General features: G+C 44.1%; 2 protein-coding genes across 2 annotated transcripts in view; both read right to left on the reverse strand.

Moving 5' to 3' along the window:
* Window positions 1–1,041: 1,041 nt before the first annotated feature.
* Window positions 1,042–2,071, reverse strand: LOC119814535 (ras-related C3 botulinum toxin substrate 1-like). Its single transcript, XM_038330377.1, has one exon. It carries the CDS (start codon window positions 1,835–1,837, stop codon window positions 1,259–1,261), a length of 579 nt encoding a protein of 192 aa, XP_038186305.1. The 5' UTR covers window positions 1,838–2,071; the 3' UTR covers window positions 1,042–1,258.
* A 6,684-nt stretch (window positions 2,072–8,755) lies between these two features.
* Window positions 8,756–15,214, reverse strand: part of Smad4 (SMAD family member 4) — a 57,563-nt gene continuing 51,104 nt past the window's right edge. The window contains exon 12 of the mRNA XM_038329527.1: window positions 8,756–14,468. Within this exon, the coding sequence (XP_038185455.1) occupies window positions 14,257–14,468 (212 nt within the window). The 3' untranslated portion in view covers window positions 8,756–14,256. The remainder of the gene's footprint in view (window positions 14,469–15,214) is intronic.

Here is a 15,214-nt window from a genome sequence, read left to right on the forward strand (position 1 = left end):
TAGAGGGGCAGCATTAGTCACATGACAGTGTTGGTACTCCGGCAAGACAGTGATGTTTAGAAGGTTCATAGTTTAAGAATATCTAAAATAGTTTAAAAACTATAAAGCTGCAACACATGATTTTTACACCTAATTACTAGAAAACTAAGGAAAGCACTTATTAGCTTTGAGTAAAGTAAGGTGAACAGGAATGCACTTCTACCATCTACCAAAGGAAAAAAAAAAAGAAAAAACAAAGAAAAAAAACTCCAAATGCATTATCAGAAAGATCTTATAGTACAGGTCAGACATATTGCTCGTGAAGAAGGGGCCCTAAAGAAAAGTACTTGCTAAAAGTTAGCATCTGTGGGGATGGCCAGTTTAAATATGGGTTCAGCACCCATCTGGGGAGGGACGGCAGTGTAGGGTAAGGAAAAGCTCAAGAGAGACACTGATAAGACCTTTGTCATCTACTGTGTCTGACAGAAATTAACCGTTAAAACTCTTTACCCGTGACACTTTTATTCAGTTGAATTACTCCATGTACAATGTAGTGTAAAGTAATCTCTACTTCATATTAGTCAAAATACTGTCTTTATCCTTTGATCATGTCGTGTTTCACACTCCACCCAGCACACCCACGACTAGGAACAGAATACTTCATTAGAGGCAACACGGGAAACCAGAGTTCTGTTCAAAGTCTGCAAAAGCTAGTCAACTGGGATTTTAGAAAACTCACTATGAAATCAAAGGGCTGAGCTGTTACACTCACTCATTGTGACGTACAGTACAAAGTTATGTAATGAACATGGGCTGATAAGTTACAGGTGCGTTACATGGCAACGTGTCGTTAGGAGGCTGTGCTGCGTCACGCGGTCTGGAAACTAGGGAAGGGTCTGCACCCCAACTCCAGAAGCTGCAGTCTTCTTAAAAACAAAAGTCTCTCTCAACAGTTTAGTACTTAAGTGTTCTCAGCACAACGTGACTTAGTTCAGAAGGTATTTTGGCAATTCTTAATCTGAGCAAGATTAGGGGATTTGAAAAATAAGGCTTTAAGAAGGCTTGTCATTTAGGGCTGAATTTTAATAGACCGTAAGTTGGAATTCTTACATTTAAAACAGAACCTTAAAATTATCGACTGGTTCATTGGTTCAAAATGGTTTTATGGAAAAATGAATCTGTAACAAAAACTTGGCATCAAATGCGAAGGCTCCACTGTTTTTTGAGCAAAGCGTACAAAGGTTCCAGGGACAGGACCAAGAATGAGGGGCTCAGACATTTACAACAACAGGCATTTTCTCTTCCTCTTCTTGACAGGAGGTGGACAGAGAACCGCTCGGATAGCTTCATCAAACACTGTCTTGAGGCCTCGCTGTGTGAGCGCTGAGCACTCCAGGTATTTGACAGCACCAATCTCCTTTGCCATGGCGAGCCCCTGCGGGTAGGTGATGGGGGTCAGTTTCTTCTCCTTCAGCTTCTCAATCGTGTCCTTATCATCCCTAAGATCAAGCTTCGTCCCCACTAGGATGATGGGAGTGTTGGGACAGTGGTGTCGCACTTCAGGATACCACTTTGCACGGACATTTTCAAATGATGCAGGACTCACAAGGGAAAAGCAAATTAAGAACACGTCTGTTTGCGGACAGGAGAGGGGACGCAATCTGTCATAATCTTCTTGTCCAGCTGTGTCCCATAAGCCCAGATTCACTGGCTTTCCATCTACCATAACATTGGCAGAATAGTTGTCAAAGACGGTGGGGATGTACTCTCCAGGAAAGGCATTGGTCGTGTAACTGACCAGCAGGCAGGTTTTACCAACAGCTCCGTCTCCCACCACCACACACTTGATGGCCTGCATCTGGGCCGCTCCGTGGGCCGCAGCGGCGGCGGCCGGTCACTGAGGCGGGAAGCGGCGGGCTCGGGAAGCGCGGGGCGGGCGTGTGCAAGGCTGCGGGCGGCGGGGCGCCGAGTGCCGGGACCGCTGTCCACGCCGCCTGGCCCTCAGTGGACTTGGAAGGCGAAGCACAGCAGCAGCCACCACCCAAAGCTGAGGAAAACTGCAGAGAAACAGGAAATGGCCGCTCCACTCACATCCGGCCTCCCCTCCCACTGTTGAGAAGTTTACACACGCTCTTGTAATGTCAACACTAAGAAAGATTACTGTTGTTTATTTAAAAAAAAAAAGTTTTAAGAATTGCCAAAGATCCAACGGAGCCATGAACCAAACAGTGTCCGACAGATGACAAGACACTCTAACCAGGTCAAGCACACCTCCAGGTGTCTGCCAGTTACTGCTCTGTGGGGCTATAGCAGTGGGGATGTCGTTGGTGTGCCCCACTCCTGGAGCCTTGTGATCCCCAGCCCATCCCATTCCATCCCATCATTGTGTTCCCTGGTCATTTGTCCCTCTTGCCTTTGGCGTTGGGGTCAGTCCCCGGCAATCCTCAGCTTGTGACTGGCCCCCCAATTCTGTCTCTAACACTGTCTTCTTGAGTGTCGGTCTGTCTGTCTCCTTTTCCTGTAAGGACACTAATCCTACCGAGCCCATCTTCCCACAATTTCACTGGCAAAGTCTCTCTTCACGAGCAATGTCACATTCACAGGTACCAGGGGATAGGACACCAACATGCCCTTCGTGGAGACAAACAGAACTCATAACAATAACAAAGGGCAATTGGTTTGTGAGCAGGGCTCAGAGGGCCCCAGGAAAGGGCAGCAGGTTTACGAGTGTTGATTTGATACTTTACTCACTGCAGAGATGGGCTCTCTTCTCCCATGAGTCCTCCCTTTTATTGGTCCATCGGTGATGCTCTGTGGTCACAGTAATGACTGTGTTTACTCCGGGCTTAAGTGCCTGTGTTTCTCCCTCTCATATTAGGTATAAAATGGAATATTAACTTGGAATATGGCCTCTCCCTCTTGGGCAGTGGTGAGACCATTAATGTCAGAATAAGTCAAGCTGACCTTGCCTTTCTGCGGAAGCTCACCCTCCTCTGCCTGTTCTTTAAGGCTCATCAGAGTCAGGCTTCAGCTCCTGATTGTAGCTGCTCCTTTATTCTCAAACTCAGGAATCCCTGAGCTGTCAATCAAGCTCGATGCACGTATCATGTCTTTGTTTAGTGGTTTCTAAAGCTGTCTGAAGTTCTAGATACTCCTTGCTAAAAGTGAAAGGAAAAATTAATCTTATGTTGTAGATGCATGGGGAAATCTTAATCCATGTCATGCAATCTTTTGATAAACATGAAAATGCAACGAAGACACAGCTGTTAGTGAGTGATGCTTGTTGCCGTGGAGACGTTAACTTTCTCATTCACAGAAATATCTGAAATTAGGGGATAAGAGGACAGTGGGGGGGGGTGAATGTAATCAAGTACATACATTTGACGTATGAAACTGTGAAGAACGGAAAGGTTTGGAAGCTGCCCACAACCTAGAACAAATAACTTCCCTCTTGTCATTTGCATATTCTGAATAAATATGAAGTCACCCAGAACTAGAATGACAATAAAATGGGTGATCTCCAAGTGTTGCTGGGAGCCCAAGCTGTCAGGAAATGCTTCTTAAACCATGTGTTTCAGTATAGACTTCAAGTAGAGCAGTCCCAGCTGTGGATCTAATACCAGCATGGTTTCCAGGTGCATCTGGAGATTGAGCAGATAAGGATGAGCCAGGAAAAGAGACAGGACCAGTGAAGAGGGAGAAAAGCCACAAGTGCAAAGTGTTTGGACAAAGAGGCGTGACTAACGCTGTCACAGGCCTGTGGGGAATCTGCTAGGGACAGTGAAGCAGTGGTCACTAAATCTGACAGAATGTTATTGCTGACTAGCAGTGCCCCAGCTGCAGAGGGGTAGCAAGACAGCAGCAAGCTGGAGTGGTGTGGGGAAAGACAAATGGAGACGGAGCGGGAAAAGCAACACAGTGAAGAGCTTTACAACGTTTCCTCCAAAAGAAAGCATAGCAAAAGGGAAAGAATGTAGGGGGGAGGGGAGTCAAAGGATGAGCTGGCAACAGAGGGAGTACTGCCACAGAGAGGGGAACCCCCCAGAAGCAGGAGCAGTCTCCCAGAGGGTTGTCCTCAAGAGGGGCATCGGTTCCAGAGTGTGCACCCACGTGGCAGCTTTAATAGAAACTGGATGAATCATTTCTCGGGATGGAAAGAGGGTCGAGTGTGCAGAGAGTGGCCTGGACCTTGGGCTGGAGGGTGACAGTGTGAAGGTCTATGAACATTATGACAGTCTCATTTGAGGAAGCAGGAAGTAAACATTTTGTATATAAGGTGCAGACTTGAACACACAGCACTGGGGACCTAAATGTGACCCGGATGGGATGTAACAACAGCCCGTTCCCAGGAGCATATCTTGATCTGTCACCGATACCCAAATTTCTGTGTGATCCTTCAACTTCATTGTCCCTGTTTCTCTCATTCCCAGGCCAGGCGTGTCTTGATTTCGTGAAGCACTCCATACATCCCGTACATTATTTACTGTCCCTCTCATTTTTCTTCATTTAACTGATACTGTTTTATATATTTTTTAAAAATTAATTCTTTTACTGAACTCTCCATTCCCAAACAAATCTGATCACCTAACTTTAACCAGCCGTCTCCTCTTCCACACGGGCAACAAAACAAACCTTGAGGAAAACAAGAGTTTCTGCCCAATCCCATGTCACACAAACTGGAAACCGAAGGCAATCTTCCCTTTTCTCTGACGGCTAAGGATACTAAGTGCCTTCCTAATTGTTAGCCATTTGTATTTCTTCTTTTCAAACTAGTTTCAAAAGATAACTAGTTTATTTATTAATCCAATAATTTGGAGAGGGGTTGGTGTTTCATTTATTTCTTGATTATCAACTCCCGTCTGACGCTGGCAAATATTTTCCTCATGCTGTAGGCTAGCTCTTCATCCTGCTGGTTGTCAGACAAAACTTCTTAACTTCAGATAATCCCGTTTGTCAACTCTGAGTGTTATTCTCTGCGCTAAAGCAACCCTGTACAGAAAACCCTTGCTATGCTTGCCCCTTGTGAAGATTTCCTCTATTTCAAAGTTTTAAATCTTATATTAAGGTCTATGATCCATTTTGAATTAATTTTCAAGGTGAGAGATGTGGATATTGTTCCATTCTCCAAAATATGGAAATACAATTTTCCTAGCACAATTGGATTAAAAGACTATCTTTCCAACAATGTGTATTTTTGACAGCTTTGCCAAGATCTCTGTGTTCAGAACTATGTATTTCGGGGTCTTCTGTCCTGCTCCCTGACGCACGCCTCTGTTCTGTGCTAGTATGTGTTGTTTTGCCACTATAGCTCTGTAACGTAATTTGAGATCGGGGATTATGAAAGCTCTGGCATTGTTTTTTTCTGCTACAGATTGCTTTCATAATTTGGGGGCATTTGTGCTTCTATATGAATTTTAGGATTGTTTCTTTTGGGGGAGTTTCGAGACAGGGTTTCTCTGTGTAACAGCCCTAGCTGTCCTGGGACTATCTCTTGTAGACCAGGCTGGCCTCTAACTCACAGAGATCTGCCTGCCTCTGTCTCCTGAGTGCTGGGATTAAAGACGTGTGCCACCACCGCCTGGCTAGGATTGTTTCTTGTAACTCTGTTACAAGAAATCTGCTAAGCATGTTTAATATTACTTATGTGTATATTTTCAAGGCTGACTACTTGGTACTGGATAACCAATTAGGGGGCTCATCCTGGGAAAGACTAATATTCCCTTCCTCAGCAGTTGATAATTGCCTATAGCTCTTCGTCTGGGGTTGGGCCCCATGGGATTGGCTCCAATCACACTGACATATCAACTAGTGTTGACATTGTTCACATCTTGTTTTAACATCCATATTGTTGAGATTTCATGGGAGGGGCTTTCCTGACATTTCTAGAAAAAATCCTGTATATCTGGAAAGCAATTGCTGCAGCAGACTTCCTTTCTGGCTCCGAACATCTTTCTGCTTCCCTTCCTCCACATTCGCTGAGTCTCAGGTGTTGTGCTGTAGATGTATTGATTGAGGTTGCGTACCCATCAGAATTTTGACCAGTTGAGGCTTTCTGTAATGGTCTTCTGAAAAGAGGCTTCTTTGACACAGGTGAGAGCTACACTTGACTGTGGTGTAGCTACTCACGCTACAGTTAGGGACTACACTGGCTTAGGAAGTGATGGTGATATCTGTGACTTCAGGAGCCGCAGGTAGTGGGCTGGGTTCGCAGTACCAGGCATGTTTGCTTCCTCTTGAGGAGGACTCAAGTCCAATTGGACAGCTGTTGGTTTGGTTATTGCCAATATGTAAGTGCCACTCTCGCACCTGAGGTGGCACTTGCCATTTTCATATTTATTCTTCTTATCCATAAGCATAAGAGACTTTTAGTATCTTTTTCCCCCCTCGGAGTGAAGTTTTGTTGTAGATGTCTTTTACCTTCCTGGTTAGGTTTATTTCTCAGTTATTTGGGATTTGTGAGGCTATTGTGGATATTACCAACCTCCTACCCCAAAATTCTTTCAATGAATCCACTGCCAGTAAGTGGAAAAGCTACTATGGTTTTTTCTCTTGATTTTGGATCCTACTACTTTGCAGGTGTTTATAATGGATAGTTCTTTACAAACAGGACTGTGTCATCTGCAAACAAGCACAATTTGGTTTCTTCCTTCCCTGCTTGTCCTCTGACATTTCCATGCTCTAAAACTTCAAGCACTATATTGTATGAGAGTATCTTTCTGGGTGAAGTGGCGCACGCCTTTAAACCCACCAGAAGGCGGAGGCAGGAGGATCTCTGTGAGTTCGAGGCTAGCCTCCATTACACATTGAGTTTGAGGACAGCCAGGGCTCTTTAGAGAACCCGGTGTTAAATCGACCAATCAAAGAAACAACAGAGTATGTTGTTCTGGATTTTCGGGAAATGCTGTTGTTTCCTACTTGGCATAAGGTTGGCTACAAAACTATCATGTATACTTTGTTATGTTGAGCTCTTTCATCTAGTTTCTTCAAGACTTTTTAAATTTTGTGTGTATGAGTGGTTTGCCTGCATGTATGTATACTGTGTGCGTGCCTAGCCTCTATGAAGTTTAGAAGAGGGCATCAAATTCTCTGGGACTGGAGTTAGAGGTGACTGTGAACCCACATGTGGATGGAGACACTGCGCATACATGTGTAAACGCACATGTAGGTAAGGACACGTCCTTCATCTCAGGTGTCCTTTGGCGCAATACACCTTGAGACAGGGTCTCTTTCTGACCCAGAGTTTGCCAAATAGTGCGGCTGGCTGGCCAGCGAGCCCCAGGAACCTACCTGTGTCTAACTCCCAGCCCTGGATTATACCATGGCAAGCTTTTCCATGTGGGTCTGGAAGCTGAGGTCAGGTCTTCATGCAAGCACTGGGCTAAACTAGCCCCAAAGTCCTTCATGTGCTCTTGAATTCAAATTGTAAGACTGTTATTGAAAACTCATGTTCATCATAAAAAAAAAAATCTATCAATTTTGTTATCTTTATCTGGTTCCGGTATCAAGTTGATGCTAGCTAGCCTTGAAGAAATTTTAAAATGTATCTTTCTGAAGATGACCATAGTGGCACATGTCTGTAACTCTGGCACCCAACTACAGCCATGATTTAAATTTTCTTCATTCCCAGAAATGTATACGTTTTTGTTTTTGTTTTTTTTGCATGTATATTTTCCTAGAGTCATCAGGGAAGAGGGAACCATAGCTGGGAAAAATAACCCCATCAGACTGCCCTGTAAGCCAGTATATAGAGCACTGTCTTGATTTAATGACTGAGGGAGGCGTCATGCTTGAAGCTAAGACAAAGCCATGGGGAGCAAGCCAAGAAGAGTGTCCTCCATGGCCTCTGCTTCTGTTCCTGCCTGGACTTCCCTTCATAATGGACTAGGAGCTGTGAGGTGTAATAAACCCCTTCCCCTTCAGTCTTTTTCACAGCAGCAGAAAGCTAAGACAGGAGTGATTTGGCCTACAAATGTCAATCAGACCCTGTTAGCTGCAAGTGCTGCTGTTCTCTGGGGTCTTTAATAAAAGGGTTGCTGAAGTCTGTCAGCACCTTTTGCTTCACGTATTTTGCAGGTCAACTTTTTGGTGCCCGCTGTCTAGGATTTCTGTCTCCTTAATGGACTGCCTCCAACTCCCTTGTGAGATGCTGCATATGCCTGGAATTCTGGTATACAAGAGGCTGACATAGAAGGCTGATAAGTCAGCCAAAATTATGCAGTGAGGCCTCATCTCAAAAGAAAAGAAAAAAGAGCAAAGGCAGAAAAAAATATAGAACTTTCCCTTCTCCCGAAATGTGCTCCACAAAGGAATCTTTTTCTCAGTAAGACTTACTGCCCATCTACTTCCTGCCTAAAATATTGCAAACTTCAAGTTAGCAAACAAGAACTAACAACTCTCTTGGCCTGTTGAGCTTCTCTCAAACTTCATCAAGATGAAAAAGCTGATGTGGTCATACTAGCCATTACTGTAGAAACACTTACCTGCTATATACACCCTTCTCGTCTCCGAGAGCTGGAAACTGAGAGGATAACAGCTTCCCTCAGCCCTTCTGCCTCCACTCCATGCCTAGTGCCTTCCCTCCCAGCACCCACCACTCCCCAGAGACAAGGCTGAGGGATGCTATTCCTGGGCTGTCTTTGGAATGTCATTATTTCCCAACTCAAAATCACAAAGAAAGAAAAGGTCCATCTCAGGTGTGAAGATATTTAAAGTAATCAGGAACTCTTTCCAGATCCAAGGCATCCCTGAGCTTAAGAAAAAGAATGAGCACATATGATTTAGTTGGCTTTCTCTTTTAATCAAAAACATACTTTGTTACAGAGTTCTCAAGAAAGTTTCAACTATTTTATTTTTAGCCACAGACTTCAACCAGGCAAAAGTATATAGAAAGGAAGTAACTGAGTCTGCGGGCTTCCCTAAGAGCGCAAGCTCTGAGTAGCCCCCAGCGGGAGACAGAGCTGGGAGAGCACATCTGTCCCGTCCCGGCACCGGCACCTCCGCCGCTCTCCCACACTGGGCTCTGCAGCATGCCCGTTTTCATCACTATAGACAGTCATGCTTTTCTCGTAAGTCACATGTCTGATGCACTGAACAAAAAACCCTCCATTTGGAGGAAGTTTGCAACTCCATAGTCAGCCTTTTAACCAATCCGAGCCCGTGAGTCCTTCTACCAATGACAAGCAGCCTTAGCAAGAGCAGCTGGTTTCGTCCCTTCTTCATCAGCTACCGCAGAGCTGGCCTCTACCAGGACTCCCCAACCCCCACCCCTAGCCCACCCCCTAGAAAGGTTCCCAGGTCCTTAAAAATAACAAATTCAGTTATACTCATCCAAGCAAGTTGGAAGAGAACTCTCTGGAAAGAATGATCCAGCAAAAAGTTGTCTAATCAAAATGGATAGAAAAGAGGCAAAACTGAAGTGAATAAGCATTCACTGATACTGGTTTTCATAGCATCAATTAAAATATTGATACAATTCTGGAGAACTTCCTGCTTTGAGCGTAGAAGAGTTAAGCAACTAAAGACCCAAAGAAAGGACCTCTGATATCAGCAGGCATTAACAGGATTTCAATCCATGTCAGGTGAAGAATCGTCAGCACTCAGGAAGACAGTGTCACACATACCAACTTGTGTCTGAACGCCACAACTCAGAAGAGCCTTTAGACAGGCTGTGAGCACAGACAATGGGGAAAGGAAATGGAGGCTCCCCCACCCCAGCTGTTTATGTTTCGCAGTGGACTCACTGCAGCCCCTAAGGTGGTGCTAGGCCTTTGGTTAAAGTAAGTCATAGGACATATATAACTACTTGTCCACAGAAGACCAACTAATGAAAGATCAAGCCTGTCTCACTGAATAACAAAGAAATAAGCAAGAACCCCCCTCAAAGAGCAGAACAAGCGGACGGAGCAAACACAAACGGCTGCAAGGTCGGCAAGGTCACTTAAAAGCCAGAGCCGCAGGGCAGTCCTGGCCTCGTTTCACAGGTGAGGCAGTGGAGGCCCAGGACACACTAAATCGTGACCCGACAGTGCTACTGTCTGAGTCCAGAGCCACACGTGTTTGGCTGAACAGGAACATGAACTCTGGACCAACTGAGAAAACATCTTAAACGAACTGTGTGAACACAGAGAAATGATTGTCTTCACCAAAATTCTCCTCAGTTCTTCCCACATTAAAAAAGGAATAAAAAGCTTCATTCATTCATTTTAAGTATGATGCTAAAATCCCTGAAAACATCAGTCATTACATTAGCTACTCCTTGGGGCATGATATCAGACCCTCAAATCTCATAAAGGCACCTAAAGGTCAGAAGTATCTACAGAGGAAGGCGGCCAGAGTGGGGTTCGGAGGACACAAAACAAGCAAGGACGCTTTTGGAAGAGGGCGTGTGCGGCTTGCTGATGCCCCTAGCGAACAGTACAGTTCTTAGAAGTGAACTGTGTGGGGGCAAGGGAGGCTATGGGGCTATGAATGTGACTTAATTCTCTCTGTATCGACCATATAAAACTCGTCAAGAATCAGAGACCACTGGAAGCAATCGAATCAATGCCAAGAGGAAAGTGTCCTGGGTGAATACTACTAATTTCCCTCAACTGCTTCCCTCAGCTGAGCAGTTAGGACCAATGAATTAGAACACAATGAGAACACTGGGGAGGCAGACTGCCAACCACCCAAGAAGCAGTAGCTGTGAGAAAGGAGGATGAAGAGAATTCAAAACGAAAATACCCAAACTACAGCAGTCTTGGGCGTTCAGAAAAGGCTACATAGTGCTGTCCATCTCAGAGGCCCAGAGCCCACAGAGACAGTAGAGAAAAAGAGAAGAAACAGTGTACCCAGACATCCTGATTGCTTAAATAGCTCCCACCAACAAATGGCTAATTTTTAAAAGGTTTTACTCTTTAATAAGGCAAGATGATGAAAACCTTCACTCTTCAGTAACACCAGATAAACAATCTCGCTGCACCGAAAGTGTAGGTCAGAGGCTCTGCCAAGGACGCTGCTATGGATAAGGCCACCGGCTTTTTACACACTTCTTAATGTACCACAAAAGAAATTGCTTGGTTATTAGAAGAGAAAACTGGGAAGGCTTGAGCAGGAGTCTTTTCTTTACGACCATGCGGAGGAGGACTCCAGCGGCTATTTACAGATCGCTGTGTAGCGAGATGACTTCGTCTGCTAGGGAGGCGCATGCCCCCACCCGCACTGAGGTGCACGCTGCTGGTCTCCACCAGGCCCCACCGTGACAGGATTGGTGCTCACGTTCACCACAGTGATCTAGCTCACCTCGTCACCACTCCTGTCATTAGGTAAAATGACAGCGGTGAGGACAGCAACCTACGGAAGCCACCAAGAGGAACTCTGGCCAACTCCAAATACAACTGCTCCTTCCAAGAGGTCTCAACCGGATGGAACAACAAATGGAAATTAAGAACAAACAAAACAACAGTAACAACAAAAAACCCTAATGAGTGGCAATTAGCTAACTTGTAGCAGACCAGGGACAAATATACTTCACTTCCACAGATACCTCACAAGTATTTCCGGAAGATTCCCTTCTCCAACCTGTAAAACCTCTGAGTTTACTTTGCCTTTAAAGCTGCTAACACAAACCACACTACTCCCTATAAAACTGGATTTTTAACTTTGAAATACAGCCTAATTAATCATGTGTTGCTGGACTTCCCAGGTATGTCCCCTACGGAGGCTATTCCTGCCTGTGAACCTGTGGGTATCTGAGGAGAAGCAAGTACATGGTAGTGGTATGTCATCATCTTTGTCCAGCAGGGGCAGTAAAGCAGAACAGTTAAGGTAGACTATCCCACAGAAGAATCTACTTCCAAGCAAATAAAGGCAAATACCATTAAGGATTCCCTTTAACTATGCACAGAAAGGCACAAGACAAAAGTAGAATGGGTTTCAAACCGGGTAGGCCTACTTCATCTCTCACTCAGTTTCCAGTGAAATTGAATCTTAGGAGACTCTTGAGCTATGAATCAGAGACCAACACCCAGAACCACACCCACATCGTAATCAGACTCTGAAAACTACAGAAACTGTTTTATCCTAAAATGGACACAAAATTTTGAAGCTTAGGTAAGTTTTTTTAAGTCTTATTCATCAAAGATGACAACTTCCAAGGAACAAAAAGAAACAGTTTATAAAAGCATAGGACGGTCACATTACAAGTATTATCAATAACTAGGAGAAAATTCTATGGCTCTTATTAAAAAAACCAAGACAGGTGGCTTGGCTCTGAAGAGATACTTCTTAGCAAATATTTCCCACATACTTTATGAAGATGATTAAACATGGAAACCTGTCCGTAAAGTAGAAAAGGAAGCATCAAGGTGTCCCATGGCATGGACAATGTTCTAGTCGGATGACCTGGACTCTTGAAAGTCTGTTACCCTAAAACTCTCCCCTCTCACTCCTATTCCCCAGTAAAAGAGATCTAAAGACAAACTTTCTGGACATACATTATAATTCTGCCAATACAACATTTTTAAAAAATTACCTTAAACTTATACAGATAATAATTAGGTCTGTAGCAAAAGTATTTATAAGTTCTTAGAAATGAAGCAGTAAAGAAGCTTCTTAAAAAACAAGGTGTGTAAGGTGGGGTGAGATTTCCACGTCGTCACGGCAGCAGTCGGGGTCTCTGGCCCTTCGGCCTGAAGCAGGCCGCAGGGCCTGTTCACTGCAGCACAAGGAAAACGCTGTGCAAGTGTTTCCAAAGCTCCGACATCTGCCGCACTGCAGAATTCCCAGGGAACTCTCAGAGCAAGGCCTAAACGCATCTCGATGGTGATCCTGATTTTATTCACTATTAACCCCAGGTCTAGTTTCGCTACAGTAAAATAAAAATTCAGAAAATAACCAAGTCTACACATGATACATAATGTACATGGGAAAGTCCTGGCAGAGTGTGAGGGAAACCAGAGCTGTACACGCCAGCTGGCGTTGCCTGTCATTTAGTAGAAGGTGTCCTGCCACTGAGACTGGACTCAAAAGTGCAAAAGGAAAGCATTTTAAAAACAAAACCTAGAATTCAACTTTGTATATTGAGACTCAGTTTTATTTACGGCACTAACTAGGTAAAAAGTGTACATTGTCTGTGGTACAGTCAGCGCTTCTGCAGCTTTTCTAGTTCAGTCTCTGCACAGTCACCGCCGACTGATCGATGATGTCAAACAAAGGGCTTAGAATAACCAAAAGGTATAAAAAAGTTTGCAGTCTTGCCCCAAGATACAAAAACTGAATTTTAAACAATGCCAAAACATACATGATTTAAACAGTATATGAAAAAAAGTCACACATCAAATCAAGTACAAAAATACCCAAACTACCTATTACGAACCGCAATGTTTCCATTATTCTGCACAGCATTTAACAGAGAATTTAGCAGTTTCCAAAATAGTCATTATTTTAGTTGAAGCACTGCCACCTTGCAGAACAGTGAAGCGTCAGGCAGAGCAACACTGTTTTTAGTGTTTTTATAAATACAAAACCTCCCTGTGAATTAAGGGCAAAGAAATTCCCCCTAGGCTTTTTTATAACCAACCATATGCCTAGAAATATAGAAGAATTCATCTACTGTTTAACAGGGCAAAAGTACACATCTTGATAATGGTCACCCATTAGGGCTAAAAAAAAATTTGAATGGCATTTCTTTGACTGGTAATTGTAAAGAACTGTCACTATGCACACAGATTAGTGTTTTGTCTTGGGGGAAAAAAAAACCCTGAAGTCTGCAAGACAGTATGAATTTAATTCACCTTCACTGTTTAACTTGCAAAAAACATTCTGGATAAAAGGTTTTTAAAACAGAGTGAAGTTGCTTTCAGTAAAACTGACTCGCCCACGTGGCACCTGAACACGGCGTGTCCAACAATAACCTGCTCACTAAGTAACAGGTGAGCTAACTGTGAGAACTGCTCTGCAGAGGAACACACCAGTGTCCTGAGCATGAGCAGCTCTCGCACATGTCAAGGGCTGAGTTCCCAGCACTGGAGTGACTCCTTCATACATAACCAGAGAAGATTTAGTAAGAATTGGGTCTTCCTGATCTTCAAGCTCTGAGCCATGCCTGAAAAGTTTTAAAATAGAAAAAAAGTTTTAATTCAGTTTCTGTCTGCTAAGAGCAAGGCAGCAAACACATCTTCAACCCTTTATGAAAAGACAGAGCAGAACAAAAATGCAATAGATCTTCAGATTATAAACAGGATTATATTTCATAGTCCACCATCCTGAAAATGGCTAGGGCGTCCGTGGTGAGAGCTCTCAGTCTAAAGGCTGCGGGTCTGCAATGGGCATGGTGTGGAGCACTTCATCAAGGAGCTGGAGAGCGCGGTGGAGGTGAATCTCAATCCAGCACGGTGTTTCCTTGATGCTCTGTCTCGGGTAATCCGGGCCCCAGCCTTTCACAAAGCTCATCCTGAGTATGCACAAGCGACGGAGGTCATCTACCCCGATGCCGGCAGCAGCGGACAGACCTAACAGAAGAAGCATGGAAGGTGTCAGGGAGCAGGGTCATCTCTTTCCGTCCTCCCCACACTCTGTCTTCTTTATGTGTTTTCCTCAGCATATAACTTCTCTGTCAAAGTTAACTGTGGGTCTAAACTTATCAAGACTGAAAATCTGGTTAGGACAGTTTACATTCCACGTATTTTAACTACCAGAGACCACCCAATTTCCCACAATCCACCAACACTTCACTCGTTTTCCTCTTTAGAAGTTGGGATATAGGAGGAAGAATTGACTTCATTTGTAAAAGTCAGAGCATGCCATGGTCCTAACCTCAGTGTCTAAATGGCCACACTAGCCTAAACCATGACTGATAATCAGTCATGTACCTGGTCCCACTGAGACCCCTCAGTTGACCTGTGTCTGTCTCTCAGTTTTGAGATAATACATGAGGGGGGAGATAGATAAAAGAAATTCAATACTAGTCTGAATTCTTAAGGAAACAGAACATGTCTGTCTATAACATTAAAACTAGCATATGTTTAGCTCCCTAATCTTTTTAAATTGAATTAGTGACTGTATCTTGTATATACCTAAATTGTAAACTCCTGAACATATGTCACAACAGACTATATCTAATTTTCCAGTCAGAACATACAGTCATGTTGTCAGTTCCCATTTATCAATATTGCCATGAGCCTAATGGGAGGAGTCTGTAATGAGCTGGGCAACTCCTGCAGGGCACTGCAGTTTCCTTAGCCAGTGTGATGTGCTT

This window comes from Arvicola amphibius, chromosome 5 (assembly GCF_903992535.2).
Source record: "Arvicola amphibius chromosome 5, mArvAmp1.2, whole genome shotgun sequence".
Taxonomy (NCBI): Eukaryota; Metazoa; Chordata; class Mammalia; order Rodentia; family Cricetidae; genus Arvicola; species Arvicola amphibius.

Coding starts and splice junctions, on each gene's coding strand:
- LOC119814535 (XM_038330377.1), bottom strand. CDS start 1,837: ATGCAGGCCATCAAGTGTGTGGTGGTGGGAGACGGAGCTGTTGGTAAA.